General features: G+C 41.5%; 1 protein-coding gene across 1 annotated transcript in view; it reads right to left on the bottom strand.

Annotated features, from left to right (window-relative positions):
• LOC109715328 (NAD-dependent malic enzyme 62 kDa isoform, mitochondrial) overlaps positions 1-16,576 on the bottom strand; it is a 47,489-nt gene that overhangs the window by 9,016 nt on the left and 21,897 nt on the right. Inside the window, exons 10-15 of the mRNA XM_020240279.1 lie at positions 16,288-16,399; positions 15,568-15,681; positions 15,416-15,481; positions 13,477-13,549; positions 13,299-13,385; positions 12,719-12,773 (exon numbers count right to left, since the gene is read on the bottom strand). Of these exons, the coding sequence (XP_020095868.1) occupies positions 12,719-12,773; positions 13,299-13,385; positions 13,477-13,549; positions 15,416-15,481; positions 15,568-15,681; positions 16,288-16,399 (507 nt within the window). The remainder of the gene's footprint in view (positions 1-12,718; positions 12,774-13,298; positions 13,386-13,476; positions 13,550-15,415; positions 15,482-15,567; positions 15,682-16,287; positions 16,400-16,576) is intronic.

Raw genomic sequence — 16,576 nt, 5'->3', positions numbered from 1 at the left:
GCTCTCTCTCTCTTTCTATAGACNTACTGTGCTCTTATAAGTATAGACCCCTTCATACTCATAAGTTTTCGGCTACTATGCTCTCTCTCTCTTTCTATAGACATATATATAGTCCGGCTACTATGCTCTTATAAATATAGACCCCTACATACTCATAAGTTTTCGGCCGTTAGATCTACCCCTTCGACCATTTCCACCCATTAGATTATAATATTCAACCAACCACCAACTCAATCCTAGAGGACCACTATTATCCTAATCGGGGACCACTATCATCTTAACCGCACATCCCTTCATCTAACGGTCGAAAACTTATAAATATAAAGAGGTCTATACTCATAAAAGTACAGTAGCCCTACTCTCTCTCTCTCTCTCTCTCTCTCTATATATATATATAGTTTACTAAGAGAGTTGAGCTAGAATACTTCAATACGCTATGCAACCTTGTAAATAACAAATTAGTCAAAAGAAAAGAGGAAAAGTACATGAATGTGTGTATAATTCTCTCTCTCTCTCTCTCTCTCTCTCTCTCTCTCTCTCTCTTAGAGAGAGAGATGAGCTAGAGTACTTTTAGAGGTATTACAATTCACATACTTTTAACTTTCCAACTCTTGGATCTACTATTCTATTCCACCCACCCCCACTAAATCCCACGCATCCGAGCGCTATTGGAAGCACATGAATAGTAATACTTTTAGATGTATTTTATATAGAGAGAGTACGTCTCCTGTGCTTTCCAAAACACGGAGAACTCTGTGCTTGTAAGTTGTTTTCGATGATCGAACATCCGATTTAGCGATCAGTTCTATTAGATATGATCTACTATATTGCAACTATCTAGAAACCAAATTTCACAATTTTTCTACATAATTTACCAAGTGATCAAAGGGTCATTAAAATGGCTATTTTAATGGTCGATGTGGCACATTTGTAAGTTCAAAGGTGTAGAACAATCCAAATTAAGTGAAATTTTAACAGAAAATTCTACTTATCATCAAGAGCAAGATCAATACTTTCGATTAGGAATTTAAATTCTTTATCACTGTTTTTTATAGAATTTTTATTTTCAACCGTTTATTTTGAGGCTTGTAGTACACTAACTTTTAGCAAATTGCAAGGTTCTAGTGTTCGAATAGTATTTAGTACAATTCTTGGCGTGTTTGAGGGTAGTAGACTGTGTTCCGACCTGTTTACTCGCGTCTTGAGAAGCGAAAGTGGGTACTTAGCACCAAAACCTCCAAACTGCAGGTTTTGGAGTGCTGGGTACCGGTACCACAGAGAGGTACCGGAACCCCGTTGCGCAACCGAGGGGGGTGCTCTCGAGTTTGGGCTCTGCAAGGTAGAGTACCGATACCGACTTGCCTGAGTACCGATACTGGAGCCTGGTACCGATACTGCATTGCGCAGGTACCGGTGCACTACAAGTTGCTCGCTTGACAGAGGCTCGGGTTTGCGCGTTCGGCTGCCCGGTACCGGTACTCCAGCCCGCATACCGGTAGGCAGTGCAGTTGCAAACTGCATGTTTTTGAGGGGTCTTTTTGGGATTGTTACATCTTTATAAATAACCCCACACCCCCATGAGGGGTTCTTTTGTGTACCGGTACGCAGCCCGCGTTCGGCTGCAAGGTACCGATACTCCAGCCCGCGTACCGGTACGCAGTGCAGTTGCAGACTGTATATTTTTTAGGGATCTTTTTGGGATTATTATATCTCTATAAATAACCCCACACCTCCATGAGGGGTTCTTTTGTGCTGGAATTAGAGGAAAAGAGAGGGTAAGTCTCTTCCTCTAGCCCTCTCTAGATCTCCTTTCCTTTTTGTGAGAGATTTCATGGATTGATCTCTCATTTCCTCTCCTCCTTTCATGGTAATGGTTTTTCCACCTTGGAGAAGTTTTGGAGTGAGAATTAGAGCTTTGTTGAGGGAAGATTTTCCACCCTAGCACCTTCCTAGCTTGGTTTCGAGCTTGTTGAGAGGTTAGTAGCACATATTTCTCCCTTAGATTGCGTTATGGTGGATTTTTGGGGAGTTAAACCTAGTTTTGAAAAACTAGGGTTTTATTTGGGGTTTCTCTTGGTAGAGCCTATGAGGCTTAATTGTTGGTTTAAACACCTTCCTTTCGGTTGGAATTGAAGCATCCTAGCCTTTATTTGGATTTTGGAATAGTTTTCAATCATTTAAGGTATTTTTCTACCTATTTATGGGTTGATTTTTGAGGATTTCGTGGGGTGTTCGCTCGAAGCCCCTAACCCTCTTGGAATTTTTGTTGGGGAGCTAGGAGGCTTGTGGACAACCTCGTTCGCGCAAATGAAGAGGTTTCAAGGGATATCCGGTGGATTTGACCTCACCGAAATGGGTGAACTCCCTCTATATTATTTGTGGTTTAAAATGGGAAATCATGCATATTCATGCTAGATAGAGCATAAAGGAATTTTTTAATGCTTAAGGCCTCTGTGTTACATGTCATGATTATAGCCTCTATGTGGTAGAGAGAGAATTGTATAGCAAACTTGCATGTGAAATGGCATCTTTATAATATGTTGGAAATCATGTTTCATTTAGTGAAATAACAAGTTTTACATGCTCATGGACAAAGGACATATGCTTGACATAGTGAACATTATGGTCGTATAGTGACATTTGACTTAGTAAACGGTTAAACCTTTACACTATAACATAGAGATAGACCATTGGGTCGCTAGTATTTGTACCATGTTTTAGACATGATCACCGTGGACTTGAGATGGATGATCATACTTGGTTGCCATTGTGCTCATTCGCACATGCTTATAAGGGTCGCTCCCTACAAACCGGCACTCCGGAGTTGGCCTACGCGACATAAGCTCGCCCGTGCGAGATTGGATGCCTACTGGGTCGGCGTGGGATAGGCTCATTCCTAGAGAGGAAATGTTGGACTACCACGGGCCATTAGGCAGCGCAAGCCGGACTACACTTGTGTAGGTCCCAAATTAGAATTGATAAATGACATTTAAACAATTAATGTGACAATCACTACTAAATAGTGTACATTAGTTGGATTCATTGGACATGCTTAGTGCATATTAGTGGACTCAATGGACATGCTCATTCATGATAGAATAGCAGTATTACTTGTTGAACATTATGCTAATTAGAGGCATAGTAGCTTAGTAAATTAATACTTGCTTATTATATATGTTGTTTATTTCAGTTACATTATACTACTCATGCCTTCATGACCTAGTGTTGTATTTCGCTGATGTTGGTGGCTTACCCACTCGGAACTATTGACTAATAGTTTTCATTCTCATTTTGTTGATGTTTTTGTTTACAGAGCCATCCACTCCGGGAGAGGCTAGGGATCGCGGCAGGGGGTCGCATCTAGCTATACTAGCCAGGAGATTTCTACTAGGTGGTCATCTCTCCTTTTGTGTTAGTTGGAGAGAGAGACGTTTTATACCCAATGTATAGAGACCGCCACTTTTGTAATTTTATTCTTGTGGATACTGTGAGATGTATGTTTCACTTTATGGATTATCTTAGTTGTTTGGCTTTACTTTCCTACTTGTCTCTAGAGATTAGTCATTGTATGCTCTGATATCATGATAGATGCCTTTATTTCCTTGTATCATTTATTCTATTGTTATAGACGCCTTATATGTGGTAGACATATGGCGAGTCTGGGCACGCACCAGGCGGGATTCTGCTGGGTCCCGGGCGTGACAGATTCTATTGGTATCAGAGCCTAGGGTTAAGTTTTAGCAGACCTAGCAAACCTTAGGCCGGTTGGACTATAGAAAATAGACTCGTGAGAGATGGGGTCTATTTGACTTGTAAGCGAAAGTATTATGATTGGGTTTTGCATTAACTCTAAAATGTTGGAGTTTAATCGAAGTGTACAACTTCTAACTTCGTGGAGGGTTACGTTGGCGGCCGACAACGTAATATCGAAAGTTAGTAGTGAGGCAAACTTTATTACTTTCGCATGATTTGGAGTGTTGTTTCCTCCGAGCTGGGGTTCCGATAGCGTGGGTTTTACTAACTTGCACTTTTATGATGCTGTAACTTGCGATGCCGACAACTCGCTCTAAGTCAGCGGGAGAGGACAATACGGCAAATTTTGAGGAGATGGAAACCTCCGCTACCTCTGGATCTAGTGAGATCCGTGAGTTGGGGACACAACTCTATTCTGACGGACTTGGTGACACAGCAGGCGGCGGCGGCTCAGCAACAAGCCGATGCGGCACGCCGACAAGAGGCGCGGATGAAGTGACTTGAGAATCTATTGCTTCTACAGGCAGCTGCTAGGGAGACTTAGGATCCTCCACCACCCGGGCCAGTTGAGGATGTGACAGCGAGGGCGCCGTCTCCCGCACCCGGTACTTCTCGAGCTGCACCTATCGCTGAGCCCCGGTAGGAGGTCGTAGCTGCACCACCGGTTCAGGTGCCTCCGACGAGGGCAGTTTTCCCTATGATGGTCGTTGGAGAGGAACGGGACCGGCTCATGGATCGCCTCAACGAGTTCAGGAGGTGTAATCCTCGGATCTTCGATGGAAAGAAGGCCGACCACTGGGTCGTGGAGAAATGGCTAATGCATATGGAAAAGTTATTCTATAACACTTTTGTTGAGGAGAGGGATAGAGTTTGGCTCGCCACTCACTTTCTGGACGGCGAGGCCTACCGTTGGTGGATAGACATCCGGGATAACCCCAACATGGATCTGTCGGCGATCACGTGGAAGCGGTTCAAAGAGCTGTTACTATCGACTTATTTTCCGGAGAGTGTCAAGAGACAGATGGAAAAGGATCTGCGCAACTTGCACCAAGGAGATCGGACTGTAGCTGAGTACGAGCGAGAGTTATCCCGGCTCCTTCACTGTGTTCCCTTTGTGATTAACGATGATGAGGACAAGGCCCGTATTTTTTAGATGGGTCTCTGACCGTCGATCTTTCGCTTCGTCTAGTCGTCGAATCTGCAGACGTATCGAGAAGTGGTGAATCCACGCTTATCGTGGAGAAAGGCGCGGAGGTTGTTCAAGAGCGAAGAGAAGGCTTGGACAAGGGTAAAGAAAAGAGACCAATGGCTGAGGGTGGTAGCCAGATGCACTGTAGGAGGCTGCCGAGACACCCGAGGAGTCAAGTCCCGAGGGCGTGACTCGTCCGCGCAGCGTATAGGATTTGATCGTCGCCAGGCTCCGCGTTGTGTGATCTGCGGTGGTCCTCATTCTCCACAGCAGTGCACCCAGCGTAGGGGCAGGTGTTATCTGTATGGCCAGGAGGGCCATTTCCAGACCGATTGCCTTAGGGGTTCACTACCAGCGCCGTCATCTGCGTCGGCACCGTCTTCACCGGCTCCTAGCCAGGGGACTCCATCGACCCATTACCAGCCTGGGCGGCTACCCGTTCAGCGTCAGACTAAGGGGTCACGGCAAACTCCGAGCGGGCGCATGTACGCGGCCTAGACCGAGGAGGCGGCTCCAGCCGAGGATGTGGTAGCAGGTATCATTTTATTAAATGGCATAAGAGTTCAAGCTTTATTCGATACTGGTGCATCGCATTCATTCATAGATCGGTTGTTTGCCGAGTTACATGGCATCCCATTTGTACCTTTGTTGCATCCGGGACGTGTTGTTGTAGCCGACCACACTTTCGATATTCGGGAGTTCTGCCCCAGTTGCCTTGTTCGAGTAGGGGATTGGATTATGCCCGTGGATCTTTTGGTGCTACATAAGCTTGGAGAGTTCGATGTGATTTTAGGGATGGATTGGCTTACCAAGTATTTTGCCACTATCGATTGCAAGAATCGAACAGTAACCTTTAGAGAACCGAGTCAGGAGGAGGTGGTCTTCAGGGGATGTCAGAGCTCGTTGTTTGCGATGACGATTAGCTCTTCGCGAGCTAGGCAGTTGATTAGCAGGGGTTGTGTAGCCTTTCTGGCTAGTGTTGTACTGAGGGGTGATGATACCCCTAAGATTAAGGACATCCCGGTGGTACGGAATTTTTGTGATGTGTTTCCAGCAGAGCTACTAGATATGCCACCTAATAGGGAGATTTGAGTTTGTAATAGATCTCGTCCCTGGGATTACCCCAATCTCAAAGGCGCCCTATAGGATGGCACTCGCTGAGTTGAAAGAGCTGAGGGCACAGTTGTAGAATTTGTTGGATAAGGATTTCATCCGGCCGAGTGTTTCGCCTTGGAGAGCACCAGTGTTGTTCGTCAAGAAGAAGAACGAATCACTTCGCTTATATGTGGACTATCGTGAGCTTAATAAAGTCACGATCAAGAATAAATATCCGTTGCCGAGAATTGACGACTTATTTGATCAGCTCCAAGGGTCAAGGGTGTATTCCAAGATCAACTTGCAGTCGGGATACCACCAGTTGAAGATTAAGCCTAAGGATGTGTCGAAGACGGCTTTTAGAACATGATATGGACATTATGAGTTTATTGTCATGCCGTTCGGGCTCACTAACGCCCCGGCAGCTTTTATGGATCTAATGATCCGTGTTTTTAAGCCTTATCTAGACTGATTCGTCGTGGTGTTTATCGACGACATTTTAGTCTATTCCCGAATTGACGAGGATCATGAAGGACATTTGAGATTGGTGTTTCAAATGCCAAGTTGAGAAAGTACAAATTTTGGCTTCGAGAAGTGACATTTTTGGGACATTTGATCTCAGGATCAGGTATAGCCGTGGATCCTAGAAAGATTGAAGCTATCAAGGATTGGACTAGACCGACCAATGTCACCAAGATACAGAGTTTTCTTGGACTAGCAGGCTATTACCGAAGATTTATCGAGGGATTTGCTAAGTTATCTACTCCCCTAATGCGGCTCACGCACAAGGGCACTAAGTTCGTGTAGAATGATGTATGCGAGAAAAGCTTCCAAGAGTTGAAAGAGCGATTGACGACTGCCCCGATCTTGACCTTGCCAGTTGCTGGAGCAGGGTATGTGATTTATAGCGATACATCTTTTAATGGTTTGGGATGTGTTTTGATGCAGGATGGAAAGATGATCGCGTATGTCTCTCGCCAGATGAAGGAGTATGAAAGGAACTATCCTACTCACGATTTGGAGTTGGCGGCAGTAGTCTTTGCATTAAAACTATAGCGTCATTATCTTTATAGCGAGTGGTGTGAGGTATATACGGATCACAAGAGTTTGAAATATCCTTTCACTCAAAAGGAGCTGAACTTGAGACAGCGTAGATAGCTAGAGGTGCTCAAGGATTATGATTTGACGATTTTCTACCACCCGGAAAAAGCTAACGTGGTGGCGGATGCATTGAGTCGAAAGTCGACAGAAAATCTAGCAATGCTTGTAGCAAGGTTTTAAGTGCCCGTCGGCACGGGCCGTATCCACCGTGCCGTATCGTGCCAACAAGATACCGGCATGATACAGACCCTGTTCCGATGGCACAGCTCAAAACCCTCTATTTTCTAAATTAGTAAGTAAGTTCCCTAATAAAGTTCAAAAGATATGATAAAAAGACATAATAAGTAGTTAGAATATTTTGTTGCTAAAGAAAATAAATATTTCATGCTATTATGTGTCGGCACACAAGAATTTTTTTACCCGGCACGCATCGGCACGCACCGTGCCATACCGTGCTGACAAGTTTCCAGCACGACCCCGTGCCACGGCACTCAAATCCTTGGCTTTTAGCCTCGCAACCACCGTTAATTGGAGAGATGAAACGGTTGGAGTTAGAGGCGGTGGCTCCGGATACACTATTGAGATTGATGGCTTTAGTGGTGCAACCTACCTTATTGGAAAGGATTAGAGAAAAGCAAGCTTCCGATGTGGAGTTGCAAAAGATTCGAGCTAAAATGATTGATGGTTACACCGGTGATTTTCATGTGGATGACCGAGGGTTATTACGTTTCCGCGATCGGATTTGTGTACTGGCGGAATCGGGGATTAAAGAGAACATTCTTTTAGAAGCTCACTGTGCACCTTATGCTCTACATCCGGGAGATACCAAGATGTACAAGGATTTAAAGCTATTGTATTAGTGGCCCAGAACGAAAAAGGACGTTAGCGAGTATGTGGCTCGATGTTTAACTTGTCAACGCGTAAAAGCTGAGCACCGATTGCTTGTGGGAAAACTTCAGAATTTATCTATTCCCGTGTGGAAATGGGAGAAGATCACCATGGACTTTGTTATGGAATTGCCCCACTCGCAGGCCGGACATGACGCTATTTGGGTGATTGTGGATAGGTTGACGAAATCGGCTCATTTTATAGCTATTCACATGACTTGGACAGGAGAGAGACTCACACAGGTATACTTGGATGAGATTGTGCGACTTCACGGAGTGTCTACCTCTATAGTATCTGATCGAGATCCCCAATTTGTATCTCACTTTTGGAGGAGTCTGCAGGATGTGTTAGGCACTCGATTGGACTTTAGTACGCTTTCCACCCTCAGAGTGATAGGCAATCTGAGCGCACTATACAGACTCTAGAAGATATGCTTCGAGCGTGCGTGATAGACTTCCAGGGAGGATGGGCACAGCATTTACCGATGGCGGAGTTTGATTATAACAATAGTTATCAAGCAAGCATCAAGATGGCACACTTCGAAGCACTTTATGGATGAAAATGTAGGTCGCCTTTTCATTAGGGTGAAGTTTGTGAGAGATTAGCTTTAGGCCCTGATGTACTCAAGGAAGCTGAAGATAAGGTTCGCCTTGCTCGAGAGTGGTTGATGACAACCCAGAGTAGACAAAAAAACTACACAGATAAGCGTCGACGAGATTTGGAATTCCAAGTCGGAGATCATGTTTTCTTGAAAGTCTCGCCAACAAAGGAAATTAGAAGATTTGGCATACGAGAAAAGTTGAGCCCCCGATTTGTCGAACCTTATGAGGCTTTGGAACGTGTGGGCCCGATAGCGTATTGACTCACTCTACCGTCGAACCTATCAGGAGTACACAATGTGTTTCATGTTTCGGTGCTCCGGAAGTACATCTTCGATCTAGCTCATGTTTTGGATACTATGCCGTTGGAGCTAAGAGAAGACTTGAGCTTTGAAGAGCAACTTGTGAGGATCTTGGCTCGCGAGGTGAAGAAACTTCAGAATCTGGATATTCCCTATGTGAAAGTTCTTTGGAGCAATCACGATGAACGCGAGGCCACGTAGGAGTTGGAGAGCGCACTGCAGGAGCGCTATCCCCATCTTTTTCAGATGGAATCTTGAGGTACTTAATTTCTCGTTTCGTAGACAAAACTCCTTTTTAGGAGGGGAGAATGTAGCACACTGAACTTTAGCAAATTGCAAGGTTCTAGTGTTCAAATAGTATTAGTACTATTCTTGGTGTGTTTGAGGGTCGTAGACTGTGTTCCGACCTGTTTACTCGCGTCTTGAGAAGCGAGAGTGGGTACTTAGCACCAAAACCTCCAAACTGCAGGTTTTAGGGTGCTGGGTACCGGTACCACAGAGGAGTACCGGAACCCCGTCGCGCGACCGAAAAGGGTGCTCTCGGGTTTGGGCTCTGCGAAGCAGAGTACCGGTACCGACTTGCCCAAGTACCGGTACCGGAGCCTGGTACCGGTACTGCATCGCATGGGTACCGATACACTGCAAGCTGCTCGCTTGACAGAGGCTCGGGTTTGCGCGTTAGGCTGCCGGGTACCGGTACTTCAGCCCGCGTACCGGTATGCAGTACAGTTGCAGACTGCATGTTTTTGAGTGGTCTTTTTGGGATTGTTACATCTCTATAGATAACCCCACACCCCCATGAGGGGTTCTTTTGTGCTGGAATCAGAGGAGAAGAGAGGGTAAGTCTTTTCCTCTACCCCTTTCTAGATTTTCTCTCCTTTTTGTGAGAGATTTCATGGATTGATCTCTCTTTTCCTCTCCTCTTTTCATGGTAATGGTTTTTCCACCTTGGATTAGCTTTGGAGTGAGAATTAGAGCTTTGTTGAGGGAAGATTTTCAACCCTAGCACCTTCCTAGCTTGGTTTGGAGCTTGTTGAGAGATTAGTAGCACATATTTCTCCCTTGGATTGCATATTGGTGGATTTTTGGGGAGTTAAACCTAGTTTTGAAAAACTAGGGTTTTATTTGGGGTTTCTCTTGGTAGAGCCTATGAGGCTTAATTGTTGGTTTAAACACCTTCCTTTAGGTTGGAATTGAAGCATCCTAGCCTTCATTTGGATTTTGGAAGAGTTTTCAACCATTTAAGGTATTTTTCTACCTATTTATGGGTTGATTTTTGAGGATTTCGTGGGGTGTTCATTCGAAGCCCCTAACCCTTTTGGAATTTTTGTTAGGAAGCTAGGAGGCTTGTGGACAACCTCGTTCGCCCAAACGAAGAAGTTTCGAGGGGTATCCGGTGGGTTTGACCTCACCGAAATGGGTGAACTCCCCCTATGTTATTTCTTATAGTTTAAAATGAAAAATCATGCATATTCATGCTAGATAGAGTATAAAAAAAAATTTTAATGCTTAAGGCCTATGTGTTACATGTCATGATTATAGCCTCTGTGGTAGAGAGAATTGTATAGCAAACTTGCATGTGAAATGGCATCTTTATGCTATGTTGGAAATCATGTTTCATTTAGTGAAATGACAAGTTTTACATGCTCATGGACAAAGGACATATGCTTGACATAGTGAACATTATGGTCGTATAGTGACATCTGACTTAGTAAACGGTTAAACCTTTACACTATGACATAGAGATAAACCGTTGGGTCGCTAGTACTTATACCATGTTTTAAACATGATGACCGTGGACTTGAGATAGATGATCATGCTTGCTTGCTATTGTGCTCGTTCGCACATGCTTGTAAGGGTCGCTCCCCACAAGCCGGCACTCCGGAGTTGGCATACACGACATAAGCTTGCCCGTATGGGATTGGGTGCATACTGGGTCGGCGTGGGATACACTCATTCCTAGAGAGGAAATGTTGGACTACCACGGGCCATTAGGCGGCGCAAGCCGGGCTACACTTGTGTAGGTCCTAAATTGGAATTGGTAAATGACATTTAAACAATTAATGTGACAATCACTACTAGATAGTGTACATTAGTTGGATTCATTGGACATACTTAGTGCATATTAGTGGACTCATTGGACATGCTCATTCATGATAGAATAGCAATATTAACTTGTTGAACATCATGCTAATTAGAGGCATAGTAGCTTAGTAAATTAATATTTGCTTAATATACATTATGTTTATTTCAGTTATATTATACTACTCATGCCTCCATGACCTAGTGTTGTATTTCGCTGATGTTGGTGGCTTACCCACTGGGAATTATTGACTAATAGTTCTCATTCCCATTTTGTTGATATTTTGTTTACAGAGCCATCCACTCCGGAAGAGGCTAGGGATCGCGGCAAGGGGGTCGCATCTAGCTACACTAGCCAGGAGATTTCTACTATGTGGTCATCTCTCCTTTTGTGTTAGTTGGAGAGAGAGACGTTTTATACCCGATGTATAGAGACCGCCACTTTTGTACTTAGTTTTTATTCTTGTGGATACTGTGAGATGTATGTTTCACTTTATGGATTATCTTAGTTGTTTGGCTTTACTTTCCTACTTGTCTCTAGAGATTAGTCGTTGTATGCTCTGATATCATGATAAATGCCTTTATTTCTTTGTCTCATTTATTCTATTGTTATACACGCCTTATATGTGGTAGACATATGGCGGGTCTGGGCACGTACCGGGAGGGCTTCCGCTAGGTCCCGAGCGTGACAACGCTGCTCGTTCACTAGGCAAACGAAGTCAAAAAATTATGAAAATTTGTTTCTAGATAGTTCCAACGCAATAGATTGATTATGTCTAATGGAACCGATCACCTAAATGAATGTCCCAATATCGAAAACAACTTATAAGTACAGAAGCCTTCGTGCTTTCGAAAGAACAGGAGCCTATATATATGTGTATATATATAGAATTAGGTTTGAGTACTTCTAATAGCACCAAGTCATTAATGCTTGTGGACTTTTTGGCCCTTGGATCAAGGGGTTGTGAGGTTAGGATGATAGTGGACCACTTGGGTTTAGTGATGATTGGTGGAATAGCATGATCCAAGTAGTAAAAATTGGTGTAAAAGCATGATCCAAGTAGTAGAAATGGTCAAAGGGATAGATCTAATGATGGAAAAGTTGGTAGCAATAAGTTCTTGATGCTATTATAAGCACCCCAGCCGGACTCAATATATGTATAGAGAGAGAGAGAGTCCAACTTGTATACTATCGGTAGTATAGAAGCCTTCGTATTACCAAGTTGTTTCCGATGATAGGACATCGAAATCGACAATTTGCTCCCTTAGACATGATCTATAATATAGAAAGTATCTAAAAACCAAATTATATATATATATATATATATATATATATGTTCTTAGAGAGAGAGAGAGAGTTCAACTAGGGTGCTTCCAACTTTTAGCCCCTTGGATCAATATATATTATATAAGCACCCACATGATGACATATGTACACATGCAAACCTGCACTTTTTTTGCAGTTTGTTAGGGAAACACCGCAATGTTGGGGAGTCATCTGATTCATTGGGAAAGTTGGTTTTCTACTAGCAACTTTTAAGAAAGGAATTTTTATAAGCATAAGGTTGTACAAGTAAGAAATAGAGTTTTGTAAGGTGTATATAAAATTCAGGTTTCCAGGAGCATATACGTAAGTAGATGATTAGGCAGTGATTTATCCGTAAATGTCTCTAAAAGATTTTGGTAAGAAAAAGGGGCAGCGCACAAACCCTGGAAAAAGATACATGTTGTTCCCTTGGTTACTGTGTCCAATCTTACCATCTCCTGGAAAAAGAAGAAAGCCATTTTTAACCATGTGATTTGTATATTATTGTTACACCAGAGTGGACTAAGAAGCAAATATCCCATTGACTTACTTACTATCATTAGTAGCAACAAAGTAAAATAAGCAAAAGAGATTATCTGAAAAATCTTCATTAGTGCAAACACACTTAATTGTTTGGCAAATCTTTAGAAGCCTGAGTGCTGCGAATTCTAGTGACCGACAGTTGCTAGCGGTCAGTCCACGATCACACAGCAGTGTGGCAGCTAGAAGCTCCGGATACAGAACTACTTTGAGTTGCAGTTTTTTCGGTTGCATGCCCCACTGCATCACTACAAGCGTGCACCAACAGGCCAAAGCAAACGGACAATACTGATGTTCCCCAAAAGAGAGGCCAATCAGGCCTTAAACCCACTCGAATAAATTCTCAAGCTTCAATACACACTGATGTGAAAAATAATTGGTACATTCATGAACTTTCTAATAGAAGACTGAAAATTATGGAAATTATTAACAGAAAAGCATACCAAGATTCACGTCATTAAATGGGCTTCCGCTAGCGAAAATGATATTCTCACCCAGAATGGAAAATGCTTCCACAGGTGTGCATTCAGCTAACAAACAGAAAAATATAAGGGAGGGGGGAAAATCAGGAAGCTTGCAGATAATATATAGTAAAAACAGAACTGTCCACACTTTACAAACCATTTTTGGTAGGATTTGACATTGCAAAAACTGCTGGCCTAGAAGATGTTGAGTCCTTAAGGGCTTCCAAAACCTGCACGCAAAACAGAATTTTTAAAAATATATCAATTGCTTGGGGAATATATATATATATATATAGAATTGAGCTCCTATGCTTTTAAAAGTACCAAGTCATTGGTGCGTGTGAGTTTTCGGCCCTTGGATTAAGGAATGTGCGGTTAGGATGATATGGGCCCCCTAGGGTTGAGTGGGTGGTTGGTTAAATAGTATAATCTAACAGGTGAAGATGATCAAAGACGTAGATCTAACGGTAAAAAATTTACAAGCACCAAGTGCTTGGTGCTTTTACAAGCACTATAGCCGGACTCTCTCTCTCTCTCTCTCCCTCTCTCTCTCTGATGCAGGACGGGATATAGGGTCCTACGTTTTTAGAGAGCTCCAAAATATAATTTATGATTTTGAAAGCGTTTTGAAAATTTGAAAGTTTTTGAAATACTTTTTTTTTAGAAATGTTCGTAATAAAAAAATAAAAATTAAAGAAAATAGAAAAATTCAAAAAAAGAAAGAAATAGAAAAGATAATCAGGACTCACTCCTGAACCAAACTCACTTCGGGACTGGACTCACTCCAGGGCGACGCATTCGCGAAGGAATAATTAGAGAACACATCTCATTTTAAAAATAACATTCTTCTTCATTCATTGATTAATTATCGTCCAATACATAGAATATTTAAAGAGCTTTTCTAACAATGATAAGCTCAAAACAAAATCCTAACAATAAAATCTCTACCAAATTAACAACCTTCATAACAACTTCTAGATAAAATCCTAACAATAAAATCTAAAATAAATACAGATAAAACTAAATTAGAGGATAACTACAAAATCCTCATTTAACTAACTAAAAGATATGCTCAACTAATCTAATCTAAGTTTTTAAAAATGATGAACTAAATCAGTTTAATCCGACCAACATAGGTTCAAGTCTGTTCTGCATCTCTCTCTCTCTCTCTCTATATATATATATATATATATAGAGTCCGACTGGAATACTATCGATAGCAGGAAGCATTTGGTGCTATCAAATTTTCTGCTGTTAGATTTACCTCTTTTATCATTTTCATCCGTTCGATTATACTATTCAACTAACCACCCACTCAACCCTAGGGGGCCCACATCATCCTAACCGCATATCTTTTAATCCAAGGGTAGAAAACTTAATATCATCAAGTCATTGGTGCTTTCCAGCCTAGCTCTCTCTCTCTCTCTCTCTCTCTCTCTCTCTATATATATATATATATATATATATGTAGAACGAGGCTACTGTACTACCTATAGTACCAGAGCTCCAGTGCTATAGTCTCGTTTTCGATCTTAGGGTATTTAAATCAATGTTCCATACCGTTAAATATGATTTAGGGTATATGAAGTTCTTCAAAATAACATTTAAATTTTTTTGGGTATCATTTACTAAGTAAATCATGTCAAAATAAATACTGGAAATTGAACAATCTTTAAAAGTTGAGTATAGGACTTTTGAATTCAAGATCAAGAATGCTGACCTTGATCTAGATAGTTTAAAGTATTTTCTATCAAAATTTGAATAAATGTAGATTCTCTTACATCGTTAAACTACAAACTCGTCATAGTAGCCATTGAAATTGACAATTTTGAAATGGTTTGACACTTTGACCATAAAGTAAACTATGTCGAAAAAATATAAAATTTTATTCCTAAAAACTTCAAATATCCTATATCACTTTTAACGGTATGAATCGTTGATTGAAGATTCTAAGATTGAAAACGACATTATAGTACCGGAGGCCCGGTATTATAGATATTATAGAAGCCTAGCTCTCTCTCTCTCTCTCTCTATATATATATATGTATATATCAATAAGTGGAGTTATCATGTTTCTTAGGCCTAAAGATGTTTACCTCATTCGAGAACAAGCCGCCAACTGCAGATAATCCAAGTAGAACATCAGGCTTTACTTTTTTAACCTGATTCAGAAAAAGAATGTATAGTACTTAATATAACATAACAACAAAATTCACAACAACTTAATTGAGGAATGTGATGTACAAACCACTTCAACTAAGCTTGCTCCTTCACTTAGACCTTGGTGGCTCACTTCTTTGAGCTTTTTGGCAAATGGTTTTATGTCTTGATCAATATTTTCACGACATTCTGTTATTAAACCCTGCACTCCCATGAAAAAGAAATAGTTAGTCGAATTATATGTCAAGACATAAGCATCGACACGAAGAAAATAAAAAAGATTTTACATTAGATTGGGAAAAGGGAAACTTCTATCATTAGAGAATCTAAGGTACAGGAATTATAAATTCTGACCTTAAGGAGTTTGCAAAAACTACTTATAGAGAGTGGTTTGAAAAAGAAAGATATATGAGAATACATGATGACATTATGGCAACGAGTTGACTTCTGACAATGAGGATACGGGAAATAACTCAAAAAAGCATAGTGTACTTATATGAAAACTAATTGAATTCCATCAGCATCATTAGATATCACTATTTGTTTGTGGAGATGTAGAGAGACAACAAAAAAAGTATGAAAATAAAAAATCTATGTGACTCGGAATTTTCATTGGACCAGGAAGCATAAAGAACCCTTTGATTGAAAAGTAACAGTTAAAGTGACATTTAGTTCATCTTCGGTGAGTGAAATTCAGGACAAAATGTATTTAATTTCTTTTAATCTTTATGATAAAGGAAAGAAAGCATGATAATAGTCAAGCATCTTCCACTTTGTTAGAAAAAGTTAAAAAGAGTATTATGCTCACGTTGGCATCAACCACCCAGAACTGGCTCCTAGCACTCTCAAAAGCGGACTCATTGTTTCCCAGCATTCTTGCCATGGTTTTACTTGCAGCATTTACCACTCCTATTCCGGCGCTGTACTTTTAAGCAACAAACACTTTTATATCATATATTTGAGCTTTTTAAGGAAAATGCATAGCAGAAGTTTTAAACATTCCTCGAATAAGATAGGTTGTCAATCGGTAGTAAAAGAAAGATAAGATCTGTTTCAGAAAAAGTGAACAAAGAATTAGCAAGTGAATTTTACTCTGA

The sequence above is a fragment of the Ananas comosus genome, linkage group 9 (assembly GCF_001540865.1).
Source record: "Ananas comosus cultivar F153 linkage group 9, ASM154086v1, whole genome shotgun sequence".
Classification (NCBI taxonomy): domain Eukaryota; kingdom Viridiplantae; phylum Streptophyta; class Magnoliopsida; order Poales; family Bromeliaceae; genus Ananas; species Ananas comosus.
The sequence above is the reverse complement of the archived record's forward strand: the minus strand, read 5'-3'. Positions and strand labels throughout refer to the sequence as shown.